At 43.6% G+C, this 26,165-nt stretch overlaps 2 protein-coding genes across 2 annotated transcripts in view; both read left to right on the top strand.

Annotated features, from left to right (window-relative positions):
• Positions 1 to 3,439: 3,439 nt before the first annotated feature.
• hccsb (holocytochrome c synthase b) lies at positions 3,440 to 9,127 on the top strand. Its single transcript, XM_076158289.1, has 8 exons — positions 3,440 to 3,547; positions 4,126 to 4,245; positions 4,350 to 4,397; positions 4,476 to 4,621; positions 4,970 to 5,118; positions 6,622 to 6,741; positions 7,359 to 7,445; positions 7,647 to 9,127. The coding sequence occupies exons 2-8, from the start codon at positions 4,134 to 4,136 to the stop codon at positions 7,843 to 7,845; spliced, it is 861 nt and encodes a 286-aa protein (XP_076014404.1). The 5' UTR covers positions 3,440 to 3,547; positions 4,126 to 4,133; the 3' UTR covers positions 7,846 to 9,127.
• Positions 9,128 to 14,848: 5,721 nt separating this feature from the next.
• LOC143006968 (uncharacterized) overlaps positions 14,849 to 26,165 on the top strand; it is a 63,589-nt gene continuing 52,272 nt past the window's right edge. The window contains exons 1-2 of the mRNA XM_076158348.1: positions 14,849 to 14,867; positions 15,126 to 15,695. Coding sequence (XP_076014463.1) covers positions 14,849 to 14,867; positions 15,126 to 15,695 — 589 coding nt within the window. The remainder of the gene's footprint in view (positions 14,868 to 15,125; positions 15,696 to 26,165) is intronic.

Below are 26,165 nucleotides of genomic sequence, written 5' to 3'. Positions count from 1 at the left end.
TCCATCTTGTTCCTATAGGCTTGTCTTTGCAGACACCCTCCCTTTTATGGGAGCATGCACATCTACAGATTAAGAAGGTCAACATTGTTGATTAGCAGCGTTGTGATACCGATTAAACCTGATTGCGGGTTTTTGATTTTGTCAAACCAGCTTATGCAAACAAGGTCAAGGACTGTTGAGCTTCCTTTGTAGTACAAGCTCTAAATGAATCGCACTTCTGACTGTGACATTTTCTCTGCCTGCATTTTTCTCTGAGAAGCCCCAATGCATGCATTTGAGGAAAATTAAGCACAGATTAAATGTAGACTTTACAGAAAATAATGTCACGCCAGCACAGTGAAACCCTGTTGTTGTTGTTGTTGTCAAATCCTGTTATTGATTGTGATTCACTGTAATGAAATGACTGTGTTAAAACATACATTTTACAATATTTCAAATATGGAACTGTAATTTGTTTAGAATTTGCATTGTATTCTATTTTAAATTTTTGTATTTGACAGGATTTATTTCACAGTGCATGATGTCAATCTGTATGCACTGTTTATAATGGTTTCTTCTGGTATCAGATTTTGTCTTGGCACTCAGTACCCTGTAACACATACCCACACACAAACACAAAAACATAAAATTTGCTTTCTGATTCTAGGTCAACTCTCAATCAGCTGCAATAAAATGACACTTCATGTTATATAGAAGTAAGATGTACTTAAGGTAAGATGTACTTCCTCTCACACAGTCACAAACGTCATCACAGCAAGTCCCAAAGAAAGGAGCTTCGGATAAGGTTACTGAGCTGATCTCTTTATGAGCGCTCTATTCCTTTCATTGCTTCTGCTACTAATCAAGGATGTAATTAGTGTTTGCAAGAGAAGTGGTTTATGTCTGAGATACAATGAAACAATGGCTTACAGTGACATGAACATGATGTTCATCATGCATGCATAGGTACAGAATAAGGGTCATAGCAACAGCAAATTGGAATATGAAGAAAAATCCACCACATTAATGGCTAATTATGTGTGTAGGGGTTATATAGTAAACCTTATCTAGTTTTCTGTACAAAGCAACAACTTTACAAAATAAAGTTGTGAATACACTACTGGTATTGGTTGTTACTTTGTCTGCAAAACTTATCCTCAACGTTTGACTGGAAAGACAGCCTGTTCTACCATAGCAACAATAAAGGGTAAGGCATTTCATTTCAACAATCCAAACTTGGGAACTTCACAGGGGAGCAGTGCCATTGTGCTTTTCAAAGGGAATAATATGTGGAGAACGGTCTTCTCTACAAATTTGCCACAATGATCAACTTTACTGCAATTATCATCATTTCATTTTTACTCAAGCAAAAGCTTTTTAGATAACAATAACAGTAAGTAAGAATTATGTATTAATAATAAATTATGACTTTCTTTTATGCATTCTTCCACCCTACCTCTATTGTAAAGGCTTCTATCTTCAGTAAATACGGAATCAAGTGAGATTAAGTGACTTTGTAAGTCATCAAGTCCATGTCTTGTTATATTGATCTGGTATACAGGGTGAAATAGGGAGAAGTGATTAGAATGGCCTCAACCTTGTTCCTGCTTCTTGCTGTTTATCGGCGCACCCATTAAAAGACAATGACAGGTGGACTGGGTCTATCTCACCATTTGCCAGTTGACCACACCGTAAAAGTCGGTGGGTCATGGCCCCCGGTACTGCGATAAGCGGAGATCGCCAAATTGGAGGAGGACTGATTACCTCCCTGAGGAGAGGTGTGATGAAGCTCTTGGCCCTGTCTGAGTTGTCTACTTCTATTTCATCCAGTACTCTATCTCTTTTAGCCTCCCTCCATCACTGCTCAGTTAATTCTGTCCTCGCGTTATTGGTCCATCTGCGTGAGTGTTTGGATGTGAGTCTCTTTGTTTCATTCTAACTTGTCTCTTAATTTCTTGCCTTTTGACCACGGGATATATATTGAGAAATCTAGCTGCGTTCATGTTGCAGCTTTCAGTACACTAATGAACAGCTATTTTCATTAGTGTACAGCTCAGGATTTGTTGTTTAAAAAAAGATGGAGCAGCAAAACATGCAATCACTATTACCTAAATGGAACACTCATGACAAGAGCTGCAGTAAGTGTAAACTCTGACAGATGATTCGGTGTGAATGAGGCTACGTGACTACTGGACTGATGCTGGTATTTTTCCAAAATATACCTCTGCTAAAAGTGACCAGCCAGGTTAAATCCTTTGGGCTTCCAGCATCGTTCATCTGCTTACATTATACTGACACCAGGTGGTGATGTAGAAGAACAACACAATTATAAGGATGACCTGAATACATCCTAACAATATGAACGATATAAAAGACTTCATGCCCTTCAAAACATTCTTGATGCTTTTCTGTATGTCACTTAACCTGGACGTCCTCTTCTTTTCATTCAGAGAACTCACTTGGCAAATAACACAGACAGATCCCCATAGATCCATTCATTCATGGTCATATTTGTTAGATAAAGAATAAGAGCATTTCTGAAAGACTGCTGCACAGCCTGCGCCTGCTCACAACATTAACTGTGTGTCACACCGAACTTATCCTTCCTTAACTTTCTCCTCCCCAATTAAAAAAAACCAAAGATATATAGACAAATTCTTGCCGATGTGGTAGGCCAATTAGCCCACCAAATTCACTGTCATCGGCTGACTTCAGTGTATTCCTCTGAGAATTGGCCTCCTGCAGTGCTTTGTGCTGCTGTTGTTTTCCCTTCCCTAAGCGCTTTATTTCAGCTAATGAGCAAAGTGCCAGACAATAATCAGCTACACTCTTTTTCCTCTGATAGTATTTGTGCAAGCGATGCTCTTTCTCCAGAATGTCAGCAGAAAGGAGCAAGAAGTAATTACAGAGAAATGGCAGCTTTAGAACTTGTCATGCTTTTATAAAAATGGACTTCTGGGTTTATGATTGGTAGCCCACCTCAGTATACATGTACTCACAAATCAACAGAATGTATGTTTCCCCACCCAAACATGACTGAGCTGACATTATAATTTATCTGACACCTTTGGTTGTTATAAAGCTAAATCTTGAATAAGAAAACATGATAAAGGCAGATGCTAATTCTGTGGACAAGATGATGGTATGGTTCACTGTGAGAAGTATGAGGAATAAAGAAGAAATATAATAATAATATAACCTCAGAAAAGAAAACAATACAATCTGATTTAATAGATATTTTAGAAAAAGCTCAGGAGTACTCACTTATTTTGTTTCATCACCTCAGAACAACTTATTTAAATTGGTAGGATATAAGGTTGTTTTATTGTAAATAATAGCGCTATTAATTAGATAGTCTGACCACACTCCATACCAGTTAGTGGCGGTAAAGCGCCAATACGTTGTTTGCCAACCGCCAATAAACATCAAGAAGAAGAAAATGAACAAGCAGTTGAGGGGGAAGAAGAAGAAGAAAAAGCAGCAGCAATGCATTGTGGGTAACAGAGCGGCGGCTCACTGAAAGGCACGCTGACATTGGAAGTAACAGTTTCAAGAGGTGATTTTGCAGGTAAGTTATTTCCTAACTGTTATGATTCCGTCCCTATAGTGTGGCGGATATGACACGAAACTAAGAGAGATACTACCATTACATTTTTTAGATAAAAGTCATTTTATAACAACCCGAATGAGGCGTTCAACTGATGTAAGACGATTTAGCAGCTAACGTTAGCAGAGTGGCTAAATGTCCTGGCTAAGGCTACATTTGACAGTAGTTGTTAATTGAGCCCCGTTGTGTTTTAAAAAGTCCCCGTCACATTCTGTCAGTGTTTTTCCTAAAGTGTTATCCACAGTATTGTCTCTAGTGCAGCCTAAATCTTGATCTTTCGATGCGAGCCATAAGGTTAACTAAGGTGACATTTGCTTCGACCACGGCTAGCTAAGACCCATATACACGAAAGCGTTAAGATTTGTCTATATCTATTGCTATTCTGTTAAAATAGTTGTGACAATACATTTATCTGCTCTATCCTTAACTGCGTAAACATGTTGTAGTCTGCTAGCAGGCCACTTGTTTGTGTGTGTGTCCCCTCACACTGTGGATAGCATTCATTTATGTTGGATGTGTTATGTGCTGCTTCATAATAGAGGGAAGGATGGGAGCCTCATTTTCCTCAGTAGCTGCTCCTACAGTGAAAGCAGAGCCAGCAGCAGTGGCCGTGTCTCCGCAGGGCGACCTCACACACCAACAAGCCCAGCCTACCAAAGGTGCGACCCGGGGAGGGACAGGATTCTTATTCAATTCTACCATTTTTGTGATCATGCAGATGTTACATTTAATAATAACTTTTATCTTTCTATGTTTGATCTAGAGTCCCCACCTTCAGTGTGTCCGATGCATCAAGCGCAGCCCGTCAGTGGTAGGTGTGAAAGAGAAAGTCTGTCTCTTCACATCACATCTGCAGTGAAACAAATCATTTGTCCTTTGTCTCCTGCAGCGTCTCCTCCGCCAGAGTGTCCGATGCACAAGGCTGAACCGGGTCCAGTCCACCAGGACCGGGCGTATGAGTTTGTAGAGTGTCCCATGAAGGCAGGAGCAGCAGCAACAGCAGCCATGAAGAGTGATATTGACCCGGCAAACATGGTACGTCTTTACCTCGGGAAACCTCCGTAATTTGTGGGCTCAGTTAAAAAAGGAGCAAGACAGACGAGTGTGAAGAAACAAGGCAGTTATCTAGATCTCTCTCTCTCTCTCGATCTGTTTGTTGTGATTTGGCGCCATAAGAAGTTGAATTGATTTGAACAGAACAAAGCAGCCTATTTGAGCACAACTGACAATCCATCAAAAGGCTCTTTTGAATGTTGAATCATTGTACTTGGATGATGTGTCCGTTGTTTCAGTATCGAGTTACGCTAAAACACTTCAAACTCTAGTCTCCAAAGGTCCATTATGTTGTTGTTGAATCGTCTTCCCTCCTTGTGTCACGTGCAGATGCCCCCGCCTAACCAAACTCCAGCTGCAGACCAGCCCTACCCCCTGTCCGTCAACAGAGAAGAGTCCAAGATTCCCAGACACAACACAGAGAACAACTGGGTTTACCCCTCTGAGCAGATGTTCTGGAATGCCATGCTGCGGAAGGGGTCAGTTGATGATTTAAACGTCGAGCAAAAAGTTCGGAAATTTGTGTTTGGAAGATTATTTCTCTGTTGTAACAATGCTTCTTGGCAATACATTTTATACTGTCGGAAAGCCTGTTTAGTCCCCTTTTAAATGATGCCCCATTTGTTAAGAACATGCATTTGTGGGAGGAGCAGCACAGCTGAGTATGTGGGTTGCGCTCATGAAAAATTTGCCAAACCTTCTCTGCCAATGCCAAACAGCTTATTCTGCTGTTGCTATTGACTCTCGTTCGTTGTTGTTAGGTGGAGTGGATGATTGAAGTCTATCAGTAACTAGGAAGAAACAAGACATTTTGGCAATTTTACAATTTATTAATTTAACAAACAGTCAGGAGCCTCAGTAGCTTGTGGAAGAAACACACACAGCCACAACAGCCTGGCACCTCCTCCTCATGCTGGTCACCAGCCTGGTCTTGGTTTAAAAAGGTTCAAGGTTTAAAAGGTTCAAGGTTTAAAAGGTTCAAGGTTTAAAAGGTTTTAAGGTTTAAAAGGTTCAAGGTTTAAAAGGTTCAAGGTTTAAAAGGTTTTAAGGTTTAAAAGGTTTTAAGGTTTAAAAGGTTCAAGGTTTAAAAGGTTTTAAGGTTTAAAAGGTTTTAAGGTTTAAAAAGACCCATAAAACAGTGACCCACCCTCCCTCTATCTGGGCTCTCAAAGGGACCAGCTGGACGCCAGGTAAGGTTCATGGGTTCAGGTTTATTGACTGTTTGTTAAATGAATAAATTGTTAATTTGCCAATATGTCTCGTTTCTTCCTTGTTACTGATAATCATCTTAATCCACCTAACAACACCAAACAAGAGTCAATAGCAACAGCAGAATAAGCTGTTTGGCATTGGCAGAGAAGATTTGGCAAAGTTTTCATGAGCGCAACCCACATACTCAGCTGTGCTGCTCCTCCCACAAATGCATGTTCCTTACAAATGGGGCACCATTCAAAAGGGGACTAAACAGGCTTTCCAACGGTATAGTGTGTGTGTGTGTCTTTAATATGTTAAAGTATTATCCACCAATTATTGTCAGTTTGCCCTACTGTTCATTTTGAACTGACATCAATGCGTTTGCTTGCATATATTTTCTTTTTTGGTTTGTATTTACATTGCAAGTTTGATCATAAATTTCATTTAAAGTTGCATTAATGTGTATGTTTATACATGTAGACGCCACGCTGCAGTTAACTTTTTGCTAACAACACTCCTGTATGCAGTTCTCTCAAGTATTGATAAAGTAAGAGGATATGTTATTCTAGTTTCCCAAGCCAGGTTTTTGGTTTCTCGACCAAGAGGTTTCACAGTTCAGAATAATAAAAGCCTATGTCTAAATGTATTGCATTTTTGTGATCATATCTAAATCAGCGCCATTCATGTTCATTGGCTTTTTCTGCTGTTTGCTATTCATGCAGTCTGAACAAACGGACCAAAACATTGCTCCAATAAATCAGTGTCTGTTGTATCCCCTTATGCTGCAGGTGGCGCTGGCGTGAGGATGACCTTGCCGCTAATGATATGACCAACATTATTAAAATCCATAATCGGAACAATGAGCAGGCCTGGGAGGAGATCCTGAAATGGGAGGCCCTTCATGCAAAGTGAGTTTCAGTGCTATTCAGATACATTGGATCCAAAACGTATCCAGAGACATTTAAAACTATGAATATCATTGCATTAGTTAACAAAATTTCAAAATGGCACTTATTTCATCATTATTTTAGATATACAGTATATATTGGCAAAAGAAGTTTTGGCGCCACTGTCCATTTCTTGAATTCTGCACACTTCCCAGTATGACTGTGAGGATCAGATGTGAAAGATGATATGGTAAAGAACTTTACCCTGAAAACTAACTTGGTTGGTAAAGAAGTTTGGTAATTGATATGATGAAATGACGGCATTGACAACATGAATGCTTGTTTTGGATCAAACTCATCTCACTATCACAGTTGGTGGTAGTGTAAAACTCACAATTTATCAGAGGTAAAATTGACAAAATATGTAGAACTAATAGCAACAAAATTGACCATGCTATGGAATACACCGGCACCTGTGGCGTGGTCTTTAGTGAACTTTGGGTCAAAGGCGTGAAACTTTGCACAAGTATACTGTATGTTTGCCCCTACCGAGGACTAGTTTTGGATATGGAAGTTTAAAAACTCAACAAAATAGCACAATATCAAATGGTGGTCAATTACATTACATTGCCTTGCAGGGAATGTCCATGTGGCCCGACACTGAAGAGGTTTGGAGGCAAAGCCAAAGAGTTCTCGCCCAGAGCTCGCGTTCGCCACTGGATGGGGTAAGCTTATTATTTCATTAGTAACTGACGCATTTCTCACAATTGCAATTCATTTATATAGTTATACATGAACTGGATTGAATGGTGGGCATTTCCTTTGTTTGGTTGTTTCATATCATAAAATGGCCTCCAGGTTTATGCTGATTTTCGTGTTGATTGCTTCATGAAATAAATTTCCGTCACTCTTCTCCACCCCATTAGTTATGAGCTGCCGTTTGACCGCCACGACTGGATCATTGACCGATGTGGAAAGGAGGTGCGTTATGTCATCGACTACTACGATGGCGAAATCCAAAAAGACACCTATCAGTTCTCCACGCTGGATGTACGTCCCGCCTTCGACTCTTTAGATGCCATCTGGGATCGCATGAAGGTCGCTTGGTGGCGCTGGACCTCATAGAGAACTCTTGAGAAATGGACAAACATGCAGGTCACAATTATACACGGACAATGAAATGACCATTGGAGAATGTGTGGTGCTGTGAAACATAATATAAAGAAGACCCATGAAGAAAATCACCCAGGCTGGCTTAGTATTATTAGCACATCCATTTAGACCAGTGGTTCTCAAACTTTTTACATCAGGTACCACCTCAGAAGATATTTGGCTCTCTAAGTACCACCACTATGGCCGATGTTAAAGTACAGTAGCGTAGCCCTACCCTATTCAGCTGCTATGCAAAATTAGATAAGATTCAACTTTATTGTCATTGAGCAAAGTACAGGTACAAGCCAATGAAATGCAGTTAGCATCCAACCAGAAGTGTAAAAATGTACTATAATATATACAGAATAAACTATAATGTAAGCAGGAAGCAAATTTATCCCTTATAAGAGTATTGTTTATTTATATATTGCTGCTGCCCGTGATTTTCACCGACAAATGCGCCGCCATCGACACCAACAAGTGCGCCGGCACCGGCAAGTGCGCCAGCAAGGCCAGACTTGCTTTAAGTCGCATTTCCGATGTTTTTATTTGATTCGTCCGCGTACCACCACAGGGAGCCCGCGAACCACTGGTGGTACCACAGTTTGAGAACCACTGATTTAGACTAAAGCGGGGTATTCTCACACATGCTTATAGTCGAGATTTCAGTGCTTTGCAGTTCACAGGTCTTTAACAGTTTCATGTTTAGTGTGGATTGAATTGGTAAAATTCTTGCCGCTTTTCAATGCAGCAGGAAATCACTTTTGGTACTTCTGTAGATGTCGGTGGCTCCTTTGGGATCAGTGGTGATTCCTCTCAGCTCATGTTTCATTAAAGCAAATAGCATAACATCAGTCACAAATGAAAATATATTCAAACATAATATTTATCCTGCAGTGGAATTCAACAGCATGTAAGTTAAATTGTTGCTACTGATTAACTTAAATAAATATCATTCCCTAGGCTCTAGGTACTCCCTTGCTGATGACATTAAACACTTTGCAATCCAAGTGATAATCCTCTGAGCTCGAGAGTTGACGTGATTCAACAAACTTGTGGGGCATTTTCCTTAACGGTGTAAAGCTAATCACTCTAGTTGCACTTTGAATCCAGTATGCTTGTTGTCTTCATCTTCATACTGTAACCTGACATGTCTTATGTTTGGTACAGTGTTGTGTTGTACAGTGAATCCCAGTACATGGTAAGGAAGTGCAATAATTGTATTGGACTGAATACATTTCGCCATCCATCTTAACTGTGTCTTCCGCTTCAACCAGTATAAGGAAACTGCTCAGCTACATTCACATTATGCATTGGGTAAAGGGGCTGCACGATTAATTTTTAATGATTAATCTGGAGATCCTTTTTTTTGCATTACTTGATTAATCTAAAGATTATTTAGCGCTCAATAAACAGTGAATTTCCACAAATTAAATATCCAACTTGTCCCGTTAATAGTTCAATATGTTATTCAAAGCATCTTCTCTTGAAAACAAACAAATGTAACTAATGCAAAGTATGCACTGCATTTTACCACAACAAAAAAATATATTAGATTTGCATATATGTGTGTCGATGTGTCGCAATGACGTAAGTTGTCTTCGTCAGGTATAAACAACTGGAGAATAAGCTGCAGTGGAAAAAAGTCTCCCATGATTGTTCATTTTAGCCGCAGCTTGTCCTCCAATGGAATCTATGCTTTTACCTGAAGTAGACATCTTACGTCATTGCAACGCATTGATGCACGTTTATGGCAATCTATGTATTATCGTAATCGATTATGTCAAAGCGTCGTCCCAGCCCTAATTGGGTATAACCTTCCCAGTGATGTCCGCTACTGAACTGTACATGGAATTAAATGTCTCTACCTTTTCCCCTCACTGGCTACAACTAGTGTTTCCAATGATTGGCAAAATGTCTTAAATCTTTTATCCCAGTCCATTGAGTGTACCATATGATTGACCGTCCTGTGGCAGGGGTTTGTTTTATAAGTTCTGATTTTGGCACGTTTTAGTGGGTATGATTGATGACTGCTGAACATGTGATAATCATTTTGATTGTTGGTGGAACACATAGGATATTGCAGTCTTTTGTTTTTGAATGGGCCAGGATGGATATCAGAATTTTCAAATAATTCCACCCATTTTCCTTGCTTTGATAAGGTACAGATGACCGGTTCATGTTTCATCTAATAGCAATACCACCAATAAGTTTTTTTTTTTCTTTTTTACCCATAAAATATTCAAAGGCATACCTTATTTGCTTCAAAATGAAAAATCTTTTAAAACTGCTTTATCAATAGGCTAAAACAGAGGTTCCCAAACTTTTTCTTTCACGCCCCCCTTTTATAGATCAGAAGTTTTTAGCGCCATCTTTGTTGCATGTTTTTATATTTTCTTGACTTTTGGGACACAGAAACCTTAAATGTCACCATTCTTAAATATGTCTAGAAATAACTAGTTAATACATTTATTTCTACTGAAAAACCTCATATAATTTGTTCACTGTGGATTACACCTGTCATCTTGGAGCTTGGCTCAAATTGTCATTGTTTAAAAAAAGCTTTAGAGTTACAGTCACATTGTTAGCAGCCCGTAAGGAGAGATGCAGTCTTTCTAAAATATAACGGAAGTGGTCATTTCTATTTGCAATGCTCCTCACTGGGTACATGGAGACATAAGTCATCACATCAGGAAGAGCTATACATGAAAAGCAGGTTATCACTTCAAGTCAGCAGCAGCAGTGCAAAAAAAAAGAAAAATCATACTTTGAACACTTCAAATAAGTCTCCTGCATCACAGTTGGTACAGAACCAAACAATCAAAGTATCAAGAAGCTACAACAAGTTATCACGCTTAAGAGCTTAAAAAGCTACTTGGGAGCATGTTGAGAATTTTTCAGGATCATGATTCTAATCTTGATAGTTTATTGGATTAAGTGTGCAACAGCTTCACAATCAATTCAAAAAATGAAATAAAATCAAACACAGCTTTATAAATATAACCTGTATATATGTGAGAATTATTATTTATTTTTTTTATGCTAGCAGATATGTATTTTCGTGTTGCATGTGTAAGTGAGTCAACATTTCATTTTCATTGTTTGCTTTGTGAACATTTCTTGCTGAAGCCAGCAGGAGGCGCTTCGCCTCGTGTTTGCAGCAGCAGTCTGTTTGCGGGAGTCATTTTACGGCTCATACACACCTGTATTGATTTCCCTCATTCTGCTAAGCGAGGGGAAGCAATACGGACGCAAAGTTCCAGTCTTCCAGACTTGTTTTATGTGCTTTGCAGAATCTATAATCTTTTTTACATGGTGTCAGCCAGTACCTGTAACATACATAGATAGATAGATAGATAGATAGATAGATAGATACGACAAATTAAATACTGTCTCCTCCTTGTCGTATACTCAGTCTTCTCATGGCCGTGGCGTGGCAGTCTTGAATGCAGATTATGGACTTTCATAGCCAGCAGTGACATCACACGACACACAGATGATCAACATATGGTACCTTGTTGAGGTTGAGGTTCTGGCAGAGATTACAGCAAGTCATTAGGGGTTTACATGTTCTGTAAACAAAACATTTAAACATCTCTTAATCTTGAGGAATTATGTTACCTAATTTGCCAATGAATTTAAGTCATGCATTCATTTTTTTTTTTTTTTTTTATGTACAAACTGTGACTTGTGACTAATAAATTCTAGTATAAATACGTCATGGCAGGGGTGGGCAAACTTTTTGGGTCGTGGGCCACATAAAGAAAACAATTAGGATTAATGGGCCAAACAATACTAACAGTCGGGATTTTCCAACCAGTTACACTGCAAAAAAAAACAGTTTTTTGGACCAGAAGACCTCTGTGCCATAGAAAATAAATTTTCTATCAAAGTGACCATACGGCATTACCGAACACTTTAACTGTTGACATCACAGTAGTTTGTGTATGTGCTCACATATTACAGTAGGCATATCTGTATCTTAGATTTAATCTGCAATACATCTTAATTTTGATACAATGATATTCTTTCAAACTCTCATTGAAAAACAGTTCAAACTAAGAATAGGAGAAAATATCAAGAGAAGGGAAAGGCAGTCTCAGTCAACATTCTTTTGCGAGTACTCAGAGTGGTACATCAAGTTATTCTTGCCTTTTCAGAATCCTGAAGTTTGCCTCCGGGGCACTGCCGAGGTGCCCTTGAGCAAGGCACTGAATCCCCTAACTGATTCAGTCGGAGCTGCATCATGGCTGTCATGCACTGCCCCTGTACTGCATGTGTGGAGAGGATGCCTTATTATATTATTCTTTAATATAATACTCTTTCATTTAACCCTAAGCTCAAATAAAGCATTTTGTTTAATTTCTAAAAAATACATGTGGAAACCGGCAAGATTGAGAGAACATTGTTATGGCATCCTACGTACAATGACCTTTTTTTAAATATAAACATAGTTTACCTACATCTTTTACTTCATTAAACTGAAACCCTGCCACAGTGGATATACTGTCAGGGCAGCTACTAAAGACCCTGATATAATGTAGACCCCAGCTGTGAAATTTACATTTATTTGGAAACTACACAAAGATACACACAGCTTTACTTTGAAGTAAATGAGATACATATTGATTAATTATATATTATGTGATGTGGTGGATTTTTTTGATCTTATTCGGTTTTAATATAAGAGGTTAGTGATTAGAGGTTAGTGAAAACGTTCAGCCTTTGATGGCCACATATGGTCTAAAGTTAGAAAAAAGGTTTACCCTTAACAAGTCATTTAGCAAAGTAAATCTAAGGATATAATATGAGCATTGGTGTGAATTATTTTTTTGGTGTATCTGTCCATGTTAGTTTAGTGTCCTTGGTAAGCTTGACAGTTCAATGAGCCTGGTGATTAAGTTGGCTGTTATCACCGACTGATTTCATTCTGTCCTGCCCAGGACCCCGAGACACACATTATTATTTTTGTTGTTGTTGTTGTTGTGGTGGTGGTATTGGTGGTGTTATATGACACTGTCCTTTTTATTCCATTTAGTCCACTCATTTTCTTTTTGCCTTTCAGATCATCAGCTCTGACACTACTGCTGGCTTGACAGTAGCCATGACAACACTACCAGGAAGGACATAGTGATGAGGTTGATCTTATGACTGATTCCACTGGAAATTTCTACAAGAAAAAAGGAAACTTTTATTAGTATTATTATTATTATTTCATTTCGTTTCAGGAATAATCAATGTGGAAATTCTTATGGCACAAGAGTAAGTATTGCTTACGAATTATGGTGCCGTCCACAGTAATGATGCTCAGTTCAATGTCGAAGCCTGTGTTGCCTGAAGCTATATTCAGCAGAACATTTGCAACCTGAGTAGCATTAGGAACAGATGTGGCATCAAATCCCAGGGTGATGTTGTTGATGATTGACCCACGACTGTAAAAGGAAAAATATTGTTTGACATAAATCTTTTATATTTTCTTACATTTCTTCAAGTTAAAAAAAATACCAGTTACCTGAATGACTCCACACCCAGGGTTCTGAAGGAGGAGAATTGTTTTTTGTATTCTGGTGAAAGCTATAAAAACAAAAGATAAATGATAGCATAGTCAATTTCCAATGATTATCCAATAGTTTCTCTCTTGTTTTGCTGAGAATACCAAAATGTGCATTTATAACAGTAGATTGAGGAAGGAAGCTGCCCTGTAATGTTCCCCTTGATGTTAGTGAAGGATAAGGAAAGATAATGAAAGTTTCATTCAATTTTGTTAATTAAGTATTACTTACAGTATCCTGTATCAGTTTAGCTCGAGCTTCAAAAGCCTGAGAGGATTGATTCAACAACTCTGACATAAAAGTTTCGTTGGATCGAAATGTCAGCTGCAGCGTTTTGAGTGCTGCTGTAGTAGTAGCATTTGTTGTAGTTGCAGTGGTTGCAGGTGCAGGAGTTGCTACAGAAATATTTGAAAGGAAAACATTTAACACTTTCTCTGCTGCACAAGAAAAACAATTGCCTTTTCCAAAATTATTTTGTAGTTGACAATTTTGAATTGTGTCAAAAAGCAAAGTAGTGATAGACAACGGTATTCACAGGGTGTAGTCATCTTTTATTACATAAAACAGTTTAACCAAAGTAGGCGATTATAGGATTTTATACTGATAAGGGAAAAGAAATGGAAGTAATACTTACCAAGTATTTGGATGGAGTTGGGAACAAAGGTGACGTTGAAGGTGTTGTTATTCACAGCATCTACTAAGGTCTTTACAACGGCATCACTCTGTGGGACTGCGCCAACAGAGGAGTTGAACCAAATGCTTATATCAGCTATAGTGCTATTGAGCTGTTGTTTTGTTGAGCTTGGCCTGCATCACAAAGCCAAAAATTAATACGTCACAGATAAACTGAAATGAAAATAAATGACAATGGTGATGATGATGCAAATTTGTAATCTAAAAGGACTTCTGGTTGCACTAATGTTAAAGCTCTCCTGAATGTTTGGCTTGTTATTTATGCTTATAACTCTTACTCTATACACACATCACAAGATACAGCAAAGCTCACAATTAGCAGCCCTGTGTTTAGCAATTGAATGAGCACAAACGTTTTTTCAGGGGAAAATTAACTTTAAAGATTTTGAGCGTTGTTTCTGTAAATGTATGACTTATACAGTCATTCAAACTAAATAATTTGCACCAACAACTCACAGAAAATATCCATAATTAAGTAAAACAAACAAAATACGATCCACCCTGTCAAATTTTCTTTCAACACATGAAATTGGTGAAGATATCTAGAATAATTTTGAGCTTTGATGTATATCTATGATGTGATTATAAAGGGTTATAAGCAAAATTAACAAGCCAGCCAATGCAGGCAAGTTTAAAGAGAAGTATTACCTGAGACTGTCAAGACGGCAAGCTTCAAAAAGTTCACCAAATCTCTGTTTGTAGCTGTTTTCACACTGCAAGATAAAAAGAAAATGAAAAGAGCTTTAGGAGGTTTTCATTTTAATATTGTAATATCACAATTTAATAATAATGAATATGATTGTATAAGTATTAATTGAACATACACTGAATTTGAATAAGATGTGTTTTCAATAAAAATGTCTTCCAATTGATTCTATCACAGCACCAAAAATTTTTAATTGTTTATACTCACACCAGGGACAATTCGCGATTCCATATTTTTGAAACTTTCACTGTTTCTGTCAGCAAAATCTGGATCATAAGTTTCCGCAACTTCACTTTTGACAGTAAAAACAGCAGAGGAAGGTGTCGATGTGGTGGTTGTTGGTGCAGCTGTAGTGGTTGTTGTGGGTGCAGCCGTAGTGGTTGTTGTGGGTGCAGCCGTAGTGGTTGTAGCCGTAGTTGTTGTTGTGGGTGCAGCCGTAGTTGTTGTTGTGGGTGCAGCCGTAGTGGTTGTTGTGGGTGCAGCCGTTGTGGTGGTTGTGGATGCAGCCGTACTTGTTGTTGTGGGTGCAGTTGTAGTGGTTGTTGTGGGTGCAGTTGTAGTGGTTGTTGTGGGTGCAGTTGTAGTAGTGGATGTGGGTGCTGTTGTAGTGGTTGTTGTGGGTGCTGTTGTAGTGGTTGTTGTGGATGCAGTTGAAGTGGTTGTTGTGGGTGCAGTTGAAGTGGTTGTTGTGGGTGCAGTTGTAGTGGTGGTTGTGGGTGCAGTTGTAGTAGTGATTGTGGATGCAGTTGTAGTGGTGGTTGTTGGTGCAGTTGTAGTGGTGGTTGTGGGTGCAGTTGTAGTTGTGGTTGTGGGTGCAGTTGTAGTGGTGGTTGTGGGTGCAGTCGTGGGTGCAGTCGTAGTGGTGGTTGTGGGTGCAGTTGAAGTGGTTGTTGTGGGTGCAGTTGTAGTGGTGGTTGTGGGTGCAGTTGTAGTAGTGATTGTGGATGCAGTTGTAGTGGTGGTTGTTGGTGCAGTTGTAGTTGTCGTTGTGGGTGCTGTCGTAGTGGTTGTTGTGGATGCAGTTGTAGTTGTGGTTGTTGGTGCTGTAGTAGTTGTTGTTGTGGGTGCAGTTGTAGTGGTTGTTGTGGGTGCAGTTGTAGTGGTGGTTGTGGGTGCAGTTGTAGTGGTGGTTGTGGGTGCAGTTGTGGTGGTTGTAGTGGGTGCTGTCATAGTGGTGGTTGTGGGTGCAGTTGTAGTGGTTGTTGTGGGTGCAGTTGTAGTGGTGGTTGTTGGTGCAGTTGTAGTGGTGGTTGTGGGTGCAGTTGTAGTGGTGGTTGTGGATGCAGTTGTAGTGGTTGTTGTGGGTGCAGTTGTAGTGGTGGTTGTGGGTGTAGTTGTAGTGGTGGTTGTGGGTGCAGTTGTGGTGGTGGTTGTGGGTGCAGTTGTAGTGGTGGTTGTTGGTGTAGTTGTAGTGGTGGTTGTTGGTGCTGTAGTAGTTGTTGTTGTGGGTGCTGTCGTAGTGGTTGTTGTCGGTGTAGTTGTAGTGGTGGTTGTGGGTGCAGTTGTAGTGGTGGTTGTGGGTGCAGTTGTGGTGGTTGTTGTCGGTGTAGTTGTAGTGGTGGTTGTCGGTGTAGTTGTAGTGGTGGTTGTTGGTGCTGTAGTAGTTGTTGTTGTGGGTGCTGTCGTAGTGGTTGTTGTCGGTGTAGTTGTAGTGGTGGTTGTGGGTGTAGTTGTAGTGGTGGTTGTGGGTGCAGTTGTGGTGGTGGTTGTGGGTGCAGTTGTAGTTGTGGTTGTTGGTGCTGTAGTAGTTGTTGTTGTGGGTGCTGTCGTAGTGGTTGTTGTCGGTGTAGTTGTAGTGGTGGTTGTGGGTGTAGTTGTAGTGGTGGTTGTGGGTGCAGTTGTGGTGGTGGTTGTGGGTGCAGTTGTGGTGGTGGTTGGTGGTGTAGTTGTAGTGGTGGTTGTTGGTGCTGTAGTAGTTGTTGTTGTGGGTGCTGTCGTAGTGGTTGTTGTCGGTGTAGTTGTAGTGGTTGTTGTGGGTGCAGTTGTAGTGGTTGTTGTGGGTGCAGTTGTGGTGGTGGTTGTGGGTGCAGTTGTAGTGGTGGTTGTTGGTGCAGTTGTAGTTGTCGTTGTGGGTGCTGTTGTCGTGGTTGTTGTGGGTGCAGTTGTAGTTGTGGTTGTTGGTGCTGTAGTAGTTGTTGTTGTGGGTGCTGTCGTAGTGGTTGTTGTCGGTGTAGTTGTAGTGGTGGTTGTGGGTGTAGTTGTAGTGGTGGTTGTGGGTGCAGTTGTGGTGGTGGTTGTGGGTGCAGTTGTAGTGGTGGTTGTTGGTGCAGTTGTAGTTGTTGTTGTGGGTGCTGTCGTCGTGGTTGTTGTGGGTGCAGTTGTAGTTGTGGTTGTTGGTGCTGTAGTAGTTGTTGTTGTGGGTGCTGTCGTAGTGGTTGTTGTCGGTGTAGTTGTAGTGGTGGTTGTGGGTGTAGTTGTAGTGGTGGTTGTGGGTGCAGTTGTGGTGGTGGTTGTGGGTGCAGTTGTAGTGGTGGTTGTTGGTGCAGTTGTAGTTGTCGTTGTGGGTGCTGTCGTAGTGGTTGTTGTGGGTGCAGTTGTAGTTGTGGTTGTTGGTGCTGTAGTAGTTGTTGTTGTGGGTGCTGTCGTAGTGGTTGTTGTCGGTGTAGTTGTAGTGGTTGCTGTGGGTGTAGTTGTAGTGGTGGTTGTGGGTGCAGTTGTGGTGGTGGTTGTGGGTGCAGTTGTAGTGGTGGTTGTTGGTGCAGTTGTAGTTGTCGTTGTGGGTGCTGTCGTAGTGGTTGTTGTGGGTGCAGTTGTAGTTGTGGTTGTTGGTGCTGTAGTAGTTGTTGTTGTGGGTGCTGTCGTAGTGGTTGTTGTCGGTGTAGTTGTAGTGGTGGTTGTGGGTGTAGTTGTAGTGGTGGTTGTGGGTGCAGTTGTGGTGGTGGTTGTGGGTGCAGTTGTAGTGGTGGTTGTTGGTGTAGTTGTACTGGTGGTTGTTGGTGCTGTAGTAGTTGTTGTTGTGGGTGCTGTCGTAGTGGTGGTTGTCGGTGTAGTTGTAGTGGTGGTTGTGGGTGCAGTTGTAGTGGTGGTTGTGGGTGCAGTTGTGGTGGTTGTTGTCGGTGTAGTTGTAGTGGTGGTTGTGGGTGTAGTTGTAGTGGTGGTTGTTGGTGCTGTAGTAGTTGTTGTTGTGGGTGCTGTCGTAGTGGTTGTTGTCGGTGTAGTTGTAGTGGTGGTTGTGGGTGTAGTTGTAGTGGTGGTTGTGGGTGCAGTTGTGGTGGTGGTTGTGGGTGCAGTTGTAGTTGTGGTTGTTGGTGCTGTAGTAGTTGTTGTTGTGGGTGCTGTCGTAGTGGTTGTTGTCGGTGTAGTTGTAGTGGTGGTTGTGGGTGTAGTTGTAGTGGTGGTTGTGGGTGCAGTTGTGGTGGTGGTTGTGGGTGCAGTTGTGGTGGTGGTTGGTGGTGTAGTTGTAGTGGTGGTTGTTGGTGCTGTAGTAGTTGTTGTTGTGGGTGCTGTCGTAGTGGTTGTTGTCGGTGTAGTTGTAGTGGTGGTTGTGGGTGTAGTTGTAGTGGTGGTTGTGGGTGCAGTTGTGGTGGTGGTTGTGGGTGCAGTTGTAGTGGTGGTTGTCGGTGTAGTTGTAGTGGTGGTTGTTGGTGCTGTAGTAGTTGTTGTTGTGGGTGCTGTCGTAGTGGTTGTTGTCGGTGTAGTTGTAGTGGTGGTTGTGGGTGTAGTTGTAGTGGTGGTTGTGGGTGCAGTTGTGGTGGTGGTTGTGGGTGCAGTTGTAGTTGTGGTTGTTGGTGCTGTAGTAGTTGTTGTTGTGGGTGCTGTCGTAGTGGTTGTTGTCGGTGTAGTTGTAGTGGTGGTTGTGGGTGTAGTTGTAGTGGTGGTTGTGGGTGCAGTTGTGGTGGTGGTTGTGGGTGCAGTTGTGGTGGTGGTTGGTGGTGTAGTTGTAGTGGTGGTTGTTGGTGCTGTAGTAGTTGTTGTTGTGGGTGCTGTCGTAGTGGTTGTTGTCGGTGTAGTTGTAGTGGTTGTTGTGGGTGCAGTTGTAGTGGTTGTTGTGGGTGCAGTTGTGGTGGTGGTTGTGGGTGCAGTTGTAGTGGTGGTTGTTGGTGCAGTTGTAGTTGTCGTTGTGGGTGCTGTTGTCGTGGTTGTTGTGGGTGCAGTTGTAGTTGTGGTTGTTGGTGCTGTAGTAGTTGTTGTTGTGGGTGCTGTCGTAGTGGTTGTTGTCGGTGTAGTTGTAGTGGTGGTTGTGGGTGTAGTTGTAGTGGTGGTTGTGGGTGCAGTTGTGGTGGTGGTTGTGGGTGCAGTTGTAGTGGTGGTTGTTGGTGCAGTTGTAGTTGTTGTTGTGGGTGCTGTCGTCGTGGTTGTTGTGGGTGCAGTTGTAGTTGTGGTTGTTGGTGCTGTAGTAGTTGTTGTTGTGGGTGCTGTCGTAGTGGTTGTTGTCGGTGTAGTTGTAGTGGTGGTTGTGGGTGTAGTTGTAGTGGTGGTTGTGGGTGCAGTTGTGGTGGTGGTTGTGGGTGCAGTTGTAGTGGTGGTTGTTGGTGCAGTTGTAGTTGTCGTTGTGGGTGCTGTCGTAGTGGTTGTTGTGGGTGCAGTTGTAGTTGTGGTTGTTGGTGCTGTAGTAGTTGTTGTTGTGGGTGCTGTCGTAGTGGTTGTTGTCGGTGTAGTTGTAGTGGTTGCTGTGGGTGTAGTTGTAGTGGTGGTTGTGGGTGCAGTTGTGGTGGTGGTTGTGGGTGCAGTTGTAGTGGTGGTTGTTGGTGCAGTTGTAGTTGTCGTTGTGGGTGCTGTCGTAGTGGTTGTTGTGGGTGCAGTTGTAGTTGTGGTTGTTGGTGCTGTAGTAGTTGTTGTTGTGGGTGCTGTCGTAGTGGTTGTTGTCGGTGTAGTTGTAGTGGTGGTTGTGGGTGTAGTTGTAGTGGTGGTTGTGGGTGCAGTTGTGGTGGTGGTTGTGGGTGCAGTTGTAGTGGTGGTTGTTGGTGTAGTTGTACTGGTGGTTGTTGGTGCTGTAGTAGTTGTTGTTGTGGGTGCTGTCGTAGTGGTGGTTGTCGGTGTAGTTGTAGTGGTGGTTGTGGGTGCAGTTGTAGTGGTGGTTGTGGGTGCAGTTGTGGTGGTTGTTGTCGGTGTAGTTGTAGTGGTGGTTGTGGGTGTAGTTGTAGTGGTGGTTGTTGGTGCTGTAGTAGTTGTTGTTGTGGGTGCTGTCGTAGTGGTTGTTGTCGTTGTAGTTGTAGTGGTGGTTGTGGGTGTAGTTGTAGTGGTGGTTGTGGGTGCAGTTGTGGTGGTGGTTGTGGGTGCAGTTGTAGTTGTGGTTGTTGGTGCTGTAGTAGTTGTTGTTGTGGGTGCTGTCGTAGTGGTTGTTGTCGGTGTAGTTGTAGTGGTGGTTGTGGGTGTAGTTGTAGTGGTGGTTGTGGGTGCAGTTGTGGTGGTGGTTGTGGGTGCAGTTGTGGTGGTGGTTGGTGGTGTAGTTGTAGTGGTGGTTGTTGGTGCTGTAGTAGTTGTTGTTGTGGGTGCTGTCGTAGTGGTTGTTGTCGGTGTAGTTGTAGTGGTGGTTGTGGGTGTAGTTGTAGTGGTGGTTGTGGGTGCAGTTGTGGTGGTGGTTGTGGGTGCAGTTGTAGTGGTGGTTGTTGGTGCAGTTGTAGTTGTCGTTGTGGGTGCTGTCGTAGTGGTTGTTGTGGGTGCAGTTGTAGTTGTGGTTGTTGGTGCTGTAGTAGTTGTTGTTGTGGGTGCTGTCGTAGTGGTTGTTGTTGGTGTAGTTGTAGTGGTGGTTGTGGGTGCAGTTGTAGTGGTGGTTGTGGGTGCAGTTGTGGTGGTTGTAGTCGGTGTAGTTGTAGTGGTGGTTGTGGGTGTAGTTGTAGTGGTGGTTGTTGGTGCTGTAGTAGTTGTTGTTGTGGGTGCTGTCGTAGTGGTTGTTGTCGGTGTAGTTGTAGTGGTGGTTGTGGGTGTAGTTGTAGTGGTGGTTGTGGGTGCAGTTGTAGTGGTGGTTGTGGGTGCAGTTGTAGTGGTTGTTGTGGGTGCAGTTGTAGTTGTGGTTGTTGGTGCTGTAGTAGTTGTTGTTGTGGGTGCTGTCGTAGTGGTTGTTGTTGGTGTAGTTGTAGTGGTGGTTGTGGGTGCAGTTGTAGTGGTGGTTGTTGGTGTAGTTGTAGTGGTGGTTGTTGGTGCTGTAGTAGTTGTTGTTGTGGGTGCTGTCGTAGTGGTTGTTGTCGGTGTAGTTGTAGTGGTGGTTGTGGGTGTCGTTGTAGTGGTGGTTGTGGGTGCAGTTGTGGTGGTGGTTGTGGGTGCAGTTGTAGTGGTGGTTGTTGGTGCAGTTGTAGTTGTCGTTGTGGGTGCTGTCGTAGTGGTTGTTGTGGGTGCAGTTGTAGTTGTGGTTGTTGGTGCTGTAGTAGTTGTTGTTGTGGGTGCTGTCGTAGTGGTTGTTGTTGGTGTAGTTGTAGTGGTGGTTGTGGGTGCAGTTGTAGTGGTGGTTGTGGGTGCAGTTGTGGTGGTTGTTGTCGGTGTAGTTGTAGTGGTGGTTGTGGGTGTAGTTGTAGTGGTGGTTGTTGGTGCTGTAGTAGTTGTTGTTGTGGGTGCTGTCGTAGTGGTTGTTGTCGGTGTAGTTGTAGTGGTGGTTGTGGGTGTAGTTGTAGTGGTGGTTGTGGGTGCAGTTGTGGTGGTGGTTGTTGGTGCAGTTGTAGTGGTGGTTGTTGGTGCAGTTGTAGTTGTCGTTGTGGGTGCTGTCGTAGTGGTTGTTGTGGGTGCAGTTGTAGTTGTGGTTGTTGGTGCTGTAGTAGTTGTTGTTGTGGGTGCTGTCGTAGTGGTAGTTGTCGGTGTAGTTGTAGTGGTGGTTGTGGGTGCAGTTGTAGTGGTGGTTGTGGGTGCAGTTGTGGTGGTTGTTGTCGGTGTAGTTGTAGTGGTGGTTGTGGGTGTAGTTGTAGTGGTGGTTGTTGGTGCTGTAGTAGTTGTTGTTGTGGGTGCTGTAGTAGTTGTTGTTGTGGGTGCTGTCGTAGTGGTTGTTGTCGGTGTAGTTGTAGTGGTGGTTGTGGGTGCAGTTGTAGTGGTGGTTGTGGGTGCTGTCGTAGTGGTTGTTGTCGGTGTAGTTGTAGTGGTGGTTGTGGGTGCAGTTGTAGTGGTTGTTGTGGGTGCAGTTGTGGTGGTGGTTGTGGGTGCAGTTGTAGTGGTGGTTGTGGGTGCAGTTGTAGTGGTGGTTGTGGGTGTAGTTGTAGTGGTTCTTGTGGGTGCAGTTGTAGTGGTGGTTGTGGGTGCAGTTGTGGTGGTGGTTGTGGGTGCAGTTGTAGTGGTGGTTGTTGGTGCAGTTGTAGTTGTCGTTGTGGGTGCTGTCGTAGTGGTTGTTGTGGGTGCAGTTGTAGTTGTGGTTGTTGGTGCTGTAGTAGTTGTTGTTGTGGGTGCTGTCGTAGTGGTTGTTGTCGGTGTAGTTGTAGTGGTGGTTGTGGGTGTAGTTGTAGTGGTGGTTGTGGGTGCAGTTGTGGTGGTGGTTGTGGGTGTAGTTGTAGTTGTGGTTGTTGGTGCTGTAGTAGTTGTTGTTGTGGGTGCTGTCGTAGTGGTTGTTGTCGGTGTAGTTGTAGTGGTGGTTGTGGGTGTAGTTGTAGTGGTGGTTGTGGGTGCAGTTGTGGTGGTGGTTGTGGGTGCAGTTGTAGTGGTGGTTGTTGGTGCAGTTGTAGTTGTCGTTGTGGGTGCTGTCGTAGTGGTTGTTGTGGGTGCAGTTGTAGTTGTGGTTGTTGGTGCTGTAGTAGTTGTTGTTGTGGGTGCTGTCGTAGTGGTTGTTGTCGGTGTAGTTGTAGTGGTGGTTGTGGGTGCAGTTGTAGTGGTGGTTGTGGGTGCAGTTGTGGTGGTTGTTGTCGGTGTAGTTGTAGTGGTGGTTGTGGGTGTAGTTGTAGTGGTGGTTGTTGGTGCAGTTGTAGTGGTGGTTGTGGGTGCAGTTGTAGTTGTGGTTGTTGGTGCTGTAGTAGTTGTTGTTGTGGGTGCTGTCGTCGTGGTTGTTGTCGGTGTAGTTGTAGTGGTGGTTGTGGGTGTAGTTGTAGTGGTGGTTGTGGGTGCAGTTGTGGTGGTGGTTGTGGGTGCAGTTGTAGTGGTGGTTGTTGGTGTAGTTGTAGTGGTGGTTGTTGGTGCAGTTGTAGTTGTGGTTGTGGGTTCTGTCGTAGTGGTTGTTGTGGGTGTAGTGGTAGTTGTGGTTGTTGGTGCTGTAGTAGTTGTTGTTGTGGGTGCTGTCGTAGTGGTTGTTGTCGGTGTAGTTGTAGTGGTGGTTGTGGGTGCAGTTGTAGTGGTGGTTGTGGGTGCAGTTGTGGTGGTTGTTGTCGGTGTAGTTGTAGTGGTGGTTGTGGGGGTAGTTGTAGTGGTGGTTGTTGGTGCTGTAGTAGTTGTTGTTGTGGGTGCTGTCGTAGTGGTTGTTGTCGGTGTAGTTGAAGTGGTGGTTGTGGGTGTAGTTGTAGTGGTGGTTGTGGGTGCAGTTGTGGTGGTGGTTGTGGGTGCAGTTGTAGTGGTGGTTGTTGGTGCAGTTGTAGTTGTCGTTGTGGGTGCTGTCGTAGTGGTTGTTGTGGGTGCAGTTGTAGTTGTGGTTGTTGGTGCTGTAGTAGTTGTTGTTGTGGGTGCTGTCGTAGTGGTTGTTGTCGGTGTAGTTGTAGTGGTGGTTGTGGGTGCAGTTGTAGTGGTGGTTGTGGGTGCAGTTGTGGTGGTTGTAGTCGGTGTAGTTGTAGTGGTGGTTGTGGGTGTAGTTGTAGTGGTGGTTGTTGGTGCTGTAGTAGTTGTTGTTGTGGGTGCTGTCGTAGTGGTTGTTGTCGGTGTAGTTGTAGTGGTGGTTGTGGGTGTAGTTGTAGTGGTGGTTGTGGGTGCAGTTGTGGTGGTGGTTGTGGGTGCAGTTGTAGTTGTGGTTGTTGGTGCTGTAGTAGTTGTTGTTGTGGGTGCTGTCGTAGTGGTTGTTGTCGGTGTAGTTGTAGTGGTGGTTGTGGGTGCAGTTGTAGTGGTTGTTGTTGGTGCAGTTGTAGTGGTTGTTGTGGGTGCAGTTGTAGTGGTGGTTGTGGGTGCAGTTGTAGTGGTGGTTGTGGGTGTAGTTGTAGTGGTTGTTGTGGGTGCAGTTGTAGTGGTGGTTGTGGGTGCAGTTGTGGTGGTGGTTGTGGGTGCAGTTGTAGTGGTGGTTGTTGGTGCAGTTGTAGTTGTCGTTGTGGGTGCTGTCGTCGTGGTTGTTGTGGGTGCAGTTGTAGTTGTGGTTGTTGGTGCTGTAGTAGTTGTTGTTGTGGGTGCTGTCGTAGTGGTTGTTGTCGGTGTAGTTGTAGTGGTGGTTGTGGGTGTAGTTGTAGTGGTGGTTGTTGGTGCAGTTGTAGTTGTCGTTGTGGGTGCTGTCGTAGTGGTTGTTGTGGGTGCAGTTGTAGTTGTGGTTGTTGGTGCTGTAGTAGTTGTTGTTGTGGGTGCTGTCGTAGTGGTTGTTGTCGGTGTAGTTGTAGTGGTGGTTGTGGGTGCAGTTGTAGTGGTGGTTGTGGGTGCAGTTGTGGTGGTTGTTGTCGGTGTAGCTGTAGTGGTGGTTGTGGGTGTAGTTGTAGTGGTGGTTGTTGGTGCAGTTGTAGTGGTGGTTGTGGGTGCAGTTGTAGTTGTGGTTGTTGGTGCTGTTGTAGTTGTTGTTGTGGGTGCTGTCGTAGTGGTTGTTGTCGGTGTAGTTGTAGTGGTGGTTGTGGGTGCAGTTGTAGTGGTGGTTGTGGGTGCAGTTGTGGTGGTGGTTGTGGGTGCAGTTGTAGTGGTGGTTGTTGGTGTAGTTGTAGTGGTGGTTGTTGGTGCAGTTGTAGTTGTCGTTGTGGGTTCTGTCGTAGTGGTTGTTGTGGGTGCAGTTGTAGTTGTGGTTGTTGGTGCTGTAGTAGTTGTTGTTGTGGGTGCTGTCGTAGTGGTTGTTGTCGGTGTAGTTGTAGTGGTGGTTGTGGGTGCAGTTGTAGTGGTGGTTGTGGGTGCAGTTGTGGTGGTTGTTGTCGGTGTAGTTGTAGTGGTGGTTGTGGGTGTAGTTGTAGTGGTGGTTGTTGGTGCTGTAGTAGTTGTTGTTGTGGGTGCTGTCGTAGTGGTTGTTGTCGGTGTAGTTGTAGTGGTGGTTGTGGGTGTAGTTGTAGTGGTGGTTGTGGGTGCAGTTGTGGTGGTGGTTGTGGGTGCAGTTGTAGTGGTGGTTGTTGGTGCAGTTGTAGTTGTCGTTGTGGGTGCTGTCGTAGTGGTTGTTGTGGGTGCAGTTGTAGTTGTGGTTGTTGGTGCTGTAGTAGTTGTTGTTGTGGGTGCTGTCGTAGTGGTTGTTGTCGGTGTAGTTGTAGTGGTGGTTGTGGGTGCAGTTGTAGTGGTGGTTGTGGGTGCAGTTGTGGTGGTTGTAGTCGGTGTAGTTGTAGTGGTGGTTGTGGGTGTAGTTGTAGTGGTGGTTGTTGGTGCAGTTGTAGTTGTCGTTGTGGGTGCTGTCGTCGTGGTTGTTGTGGGTGCAGTTGTAGTTGTGGTTGTTGGTGCTGTAGTAGTTGTTGTTGTGGGTGCTGTCGTAGTGGTTGTTGTTGGTGTAGTTGTAGTGGTGGTTGTGGGTGCAGTTGTAGTGGTGGTTGTGGGTGCAGTTGTGGTGGTTGTAGTCGGTGTAGTTGTAGTGGTGGTTGTGGGTGTAGTTGTAGTGGTGGTTGTTGGTGCTGTAGTAGTTGTTGTTGTGGGTGCTGTCGTAGTGGTTGTTGTCGGTGTAGTTGTAGTGGTGGTTGTGGGTGTAGTTGTAGTGGTGGTTGTGGGTGCAGTTGTGGTGGTGGTTGTGGGTGCAGTTGTAGTTGTGGTTGTTGGTGCTGTAGTAGTTGTTGTTGTGGGTGCTGTCGTAGTGGTTGTTGTCGGTGTAGTTGTAGTGGTGGTTGTGGGTGCAGTTGTAGTGGTTGTTGTGGGTGCAGTTGTAGTGGTGGTTGTGGGTGCAGTTGTAGTGGTGGTTGTGGGTGCAGTTGTAGTGGTGGTTGTGGGTGTAGTTGTAGTGGTTGTTGTGGGTGCAGTTGTAGTGGTGGTTGTGGGTGCAGTTGTGGTGGTGGTTGTGGGTGCAGTTGTAGTGGTGGTTGTTGGTGCAGTTGTAGTTGTCGTTGTGGGTGCTGTCGTCGTGGTTGTTGTGGGTGCAGTTGTAGTTGTGGTTGTTGGTGCTGTAGTAGTTGTTGTTGTGGGTGCTGTCGTAGTGGTTGTTGTCGGTGTAGTTGTAGTGGTGGTTGTGGGTGTAGTTGTAGTGGTGGTTGTGGGTGCAGTTGTGGTGGTGGTTGTGGGTGCAGTTGTAGTGGTGGTTGTTGGTGTAGTTGTAGTGGTGGTTGTTGGTGCTGTAGTAGTTGTTGTTGTGGGTGCTGTCGTAGTGGTTGTTGTCGGTGTAGTTGTAGTGGTGGTTGTGGGTGTCGTTGTAGTGGTGGTTGTGGGTGCAGTTGTGGTGGTGGTTGTGGGTGCAGTTGTAGTGGTGGTTGTTGGTGCAG

This window comes from Genypterus blacodes, unplaced genomic scaffold (genome assembly GCF_046128005.1).
Source record: "Genypterus blacodes isolate CSIRO-AG114 ecotype Tasmania unplaced genomic scaffold, CSIRO-AGI_Gbla_v1 ptg000076l_1, whole genome shotgun sequence".
In the NCBI taxonomy this organism is placed as follows: Eukaryota; Metazoa; Chordata; class Actinopteri; order Ophidiiformes; family Ophidiidae; genus Genypterus; species Genypterus blacodes.
The sequence above is the reverse complement of the archived record's forward strand: the minus strand, read 5'-3'. Positions and strand labels throughout refer to the sequence as shown.

Coding starts and splice junctions, on each gene's coding strand:
- hccsb (XM_076158289.1), top strand. CDS start 4,134: ATGGGAGCCTCATTTTCCTCAGTAGCTGCTCCTACAGTGAAAGCAGAG. Junction 4,398..4,475: donor TCAAGCGCAGCCCGTCAGTG/GTAGGTGTGAAA, acceptor TGTCTCCTGCAG/CGTCTCCTCCGCCAGAGTGT. Junction 4,622..4,969: donor ATATTGACCCGGCAAACATG/GTACGTCTTTAC, acceptor TGTCACGTGCAG/ATGCCCCCGCCTAACCAAAC.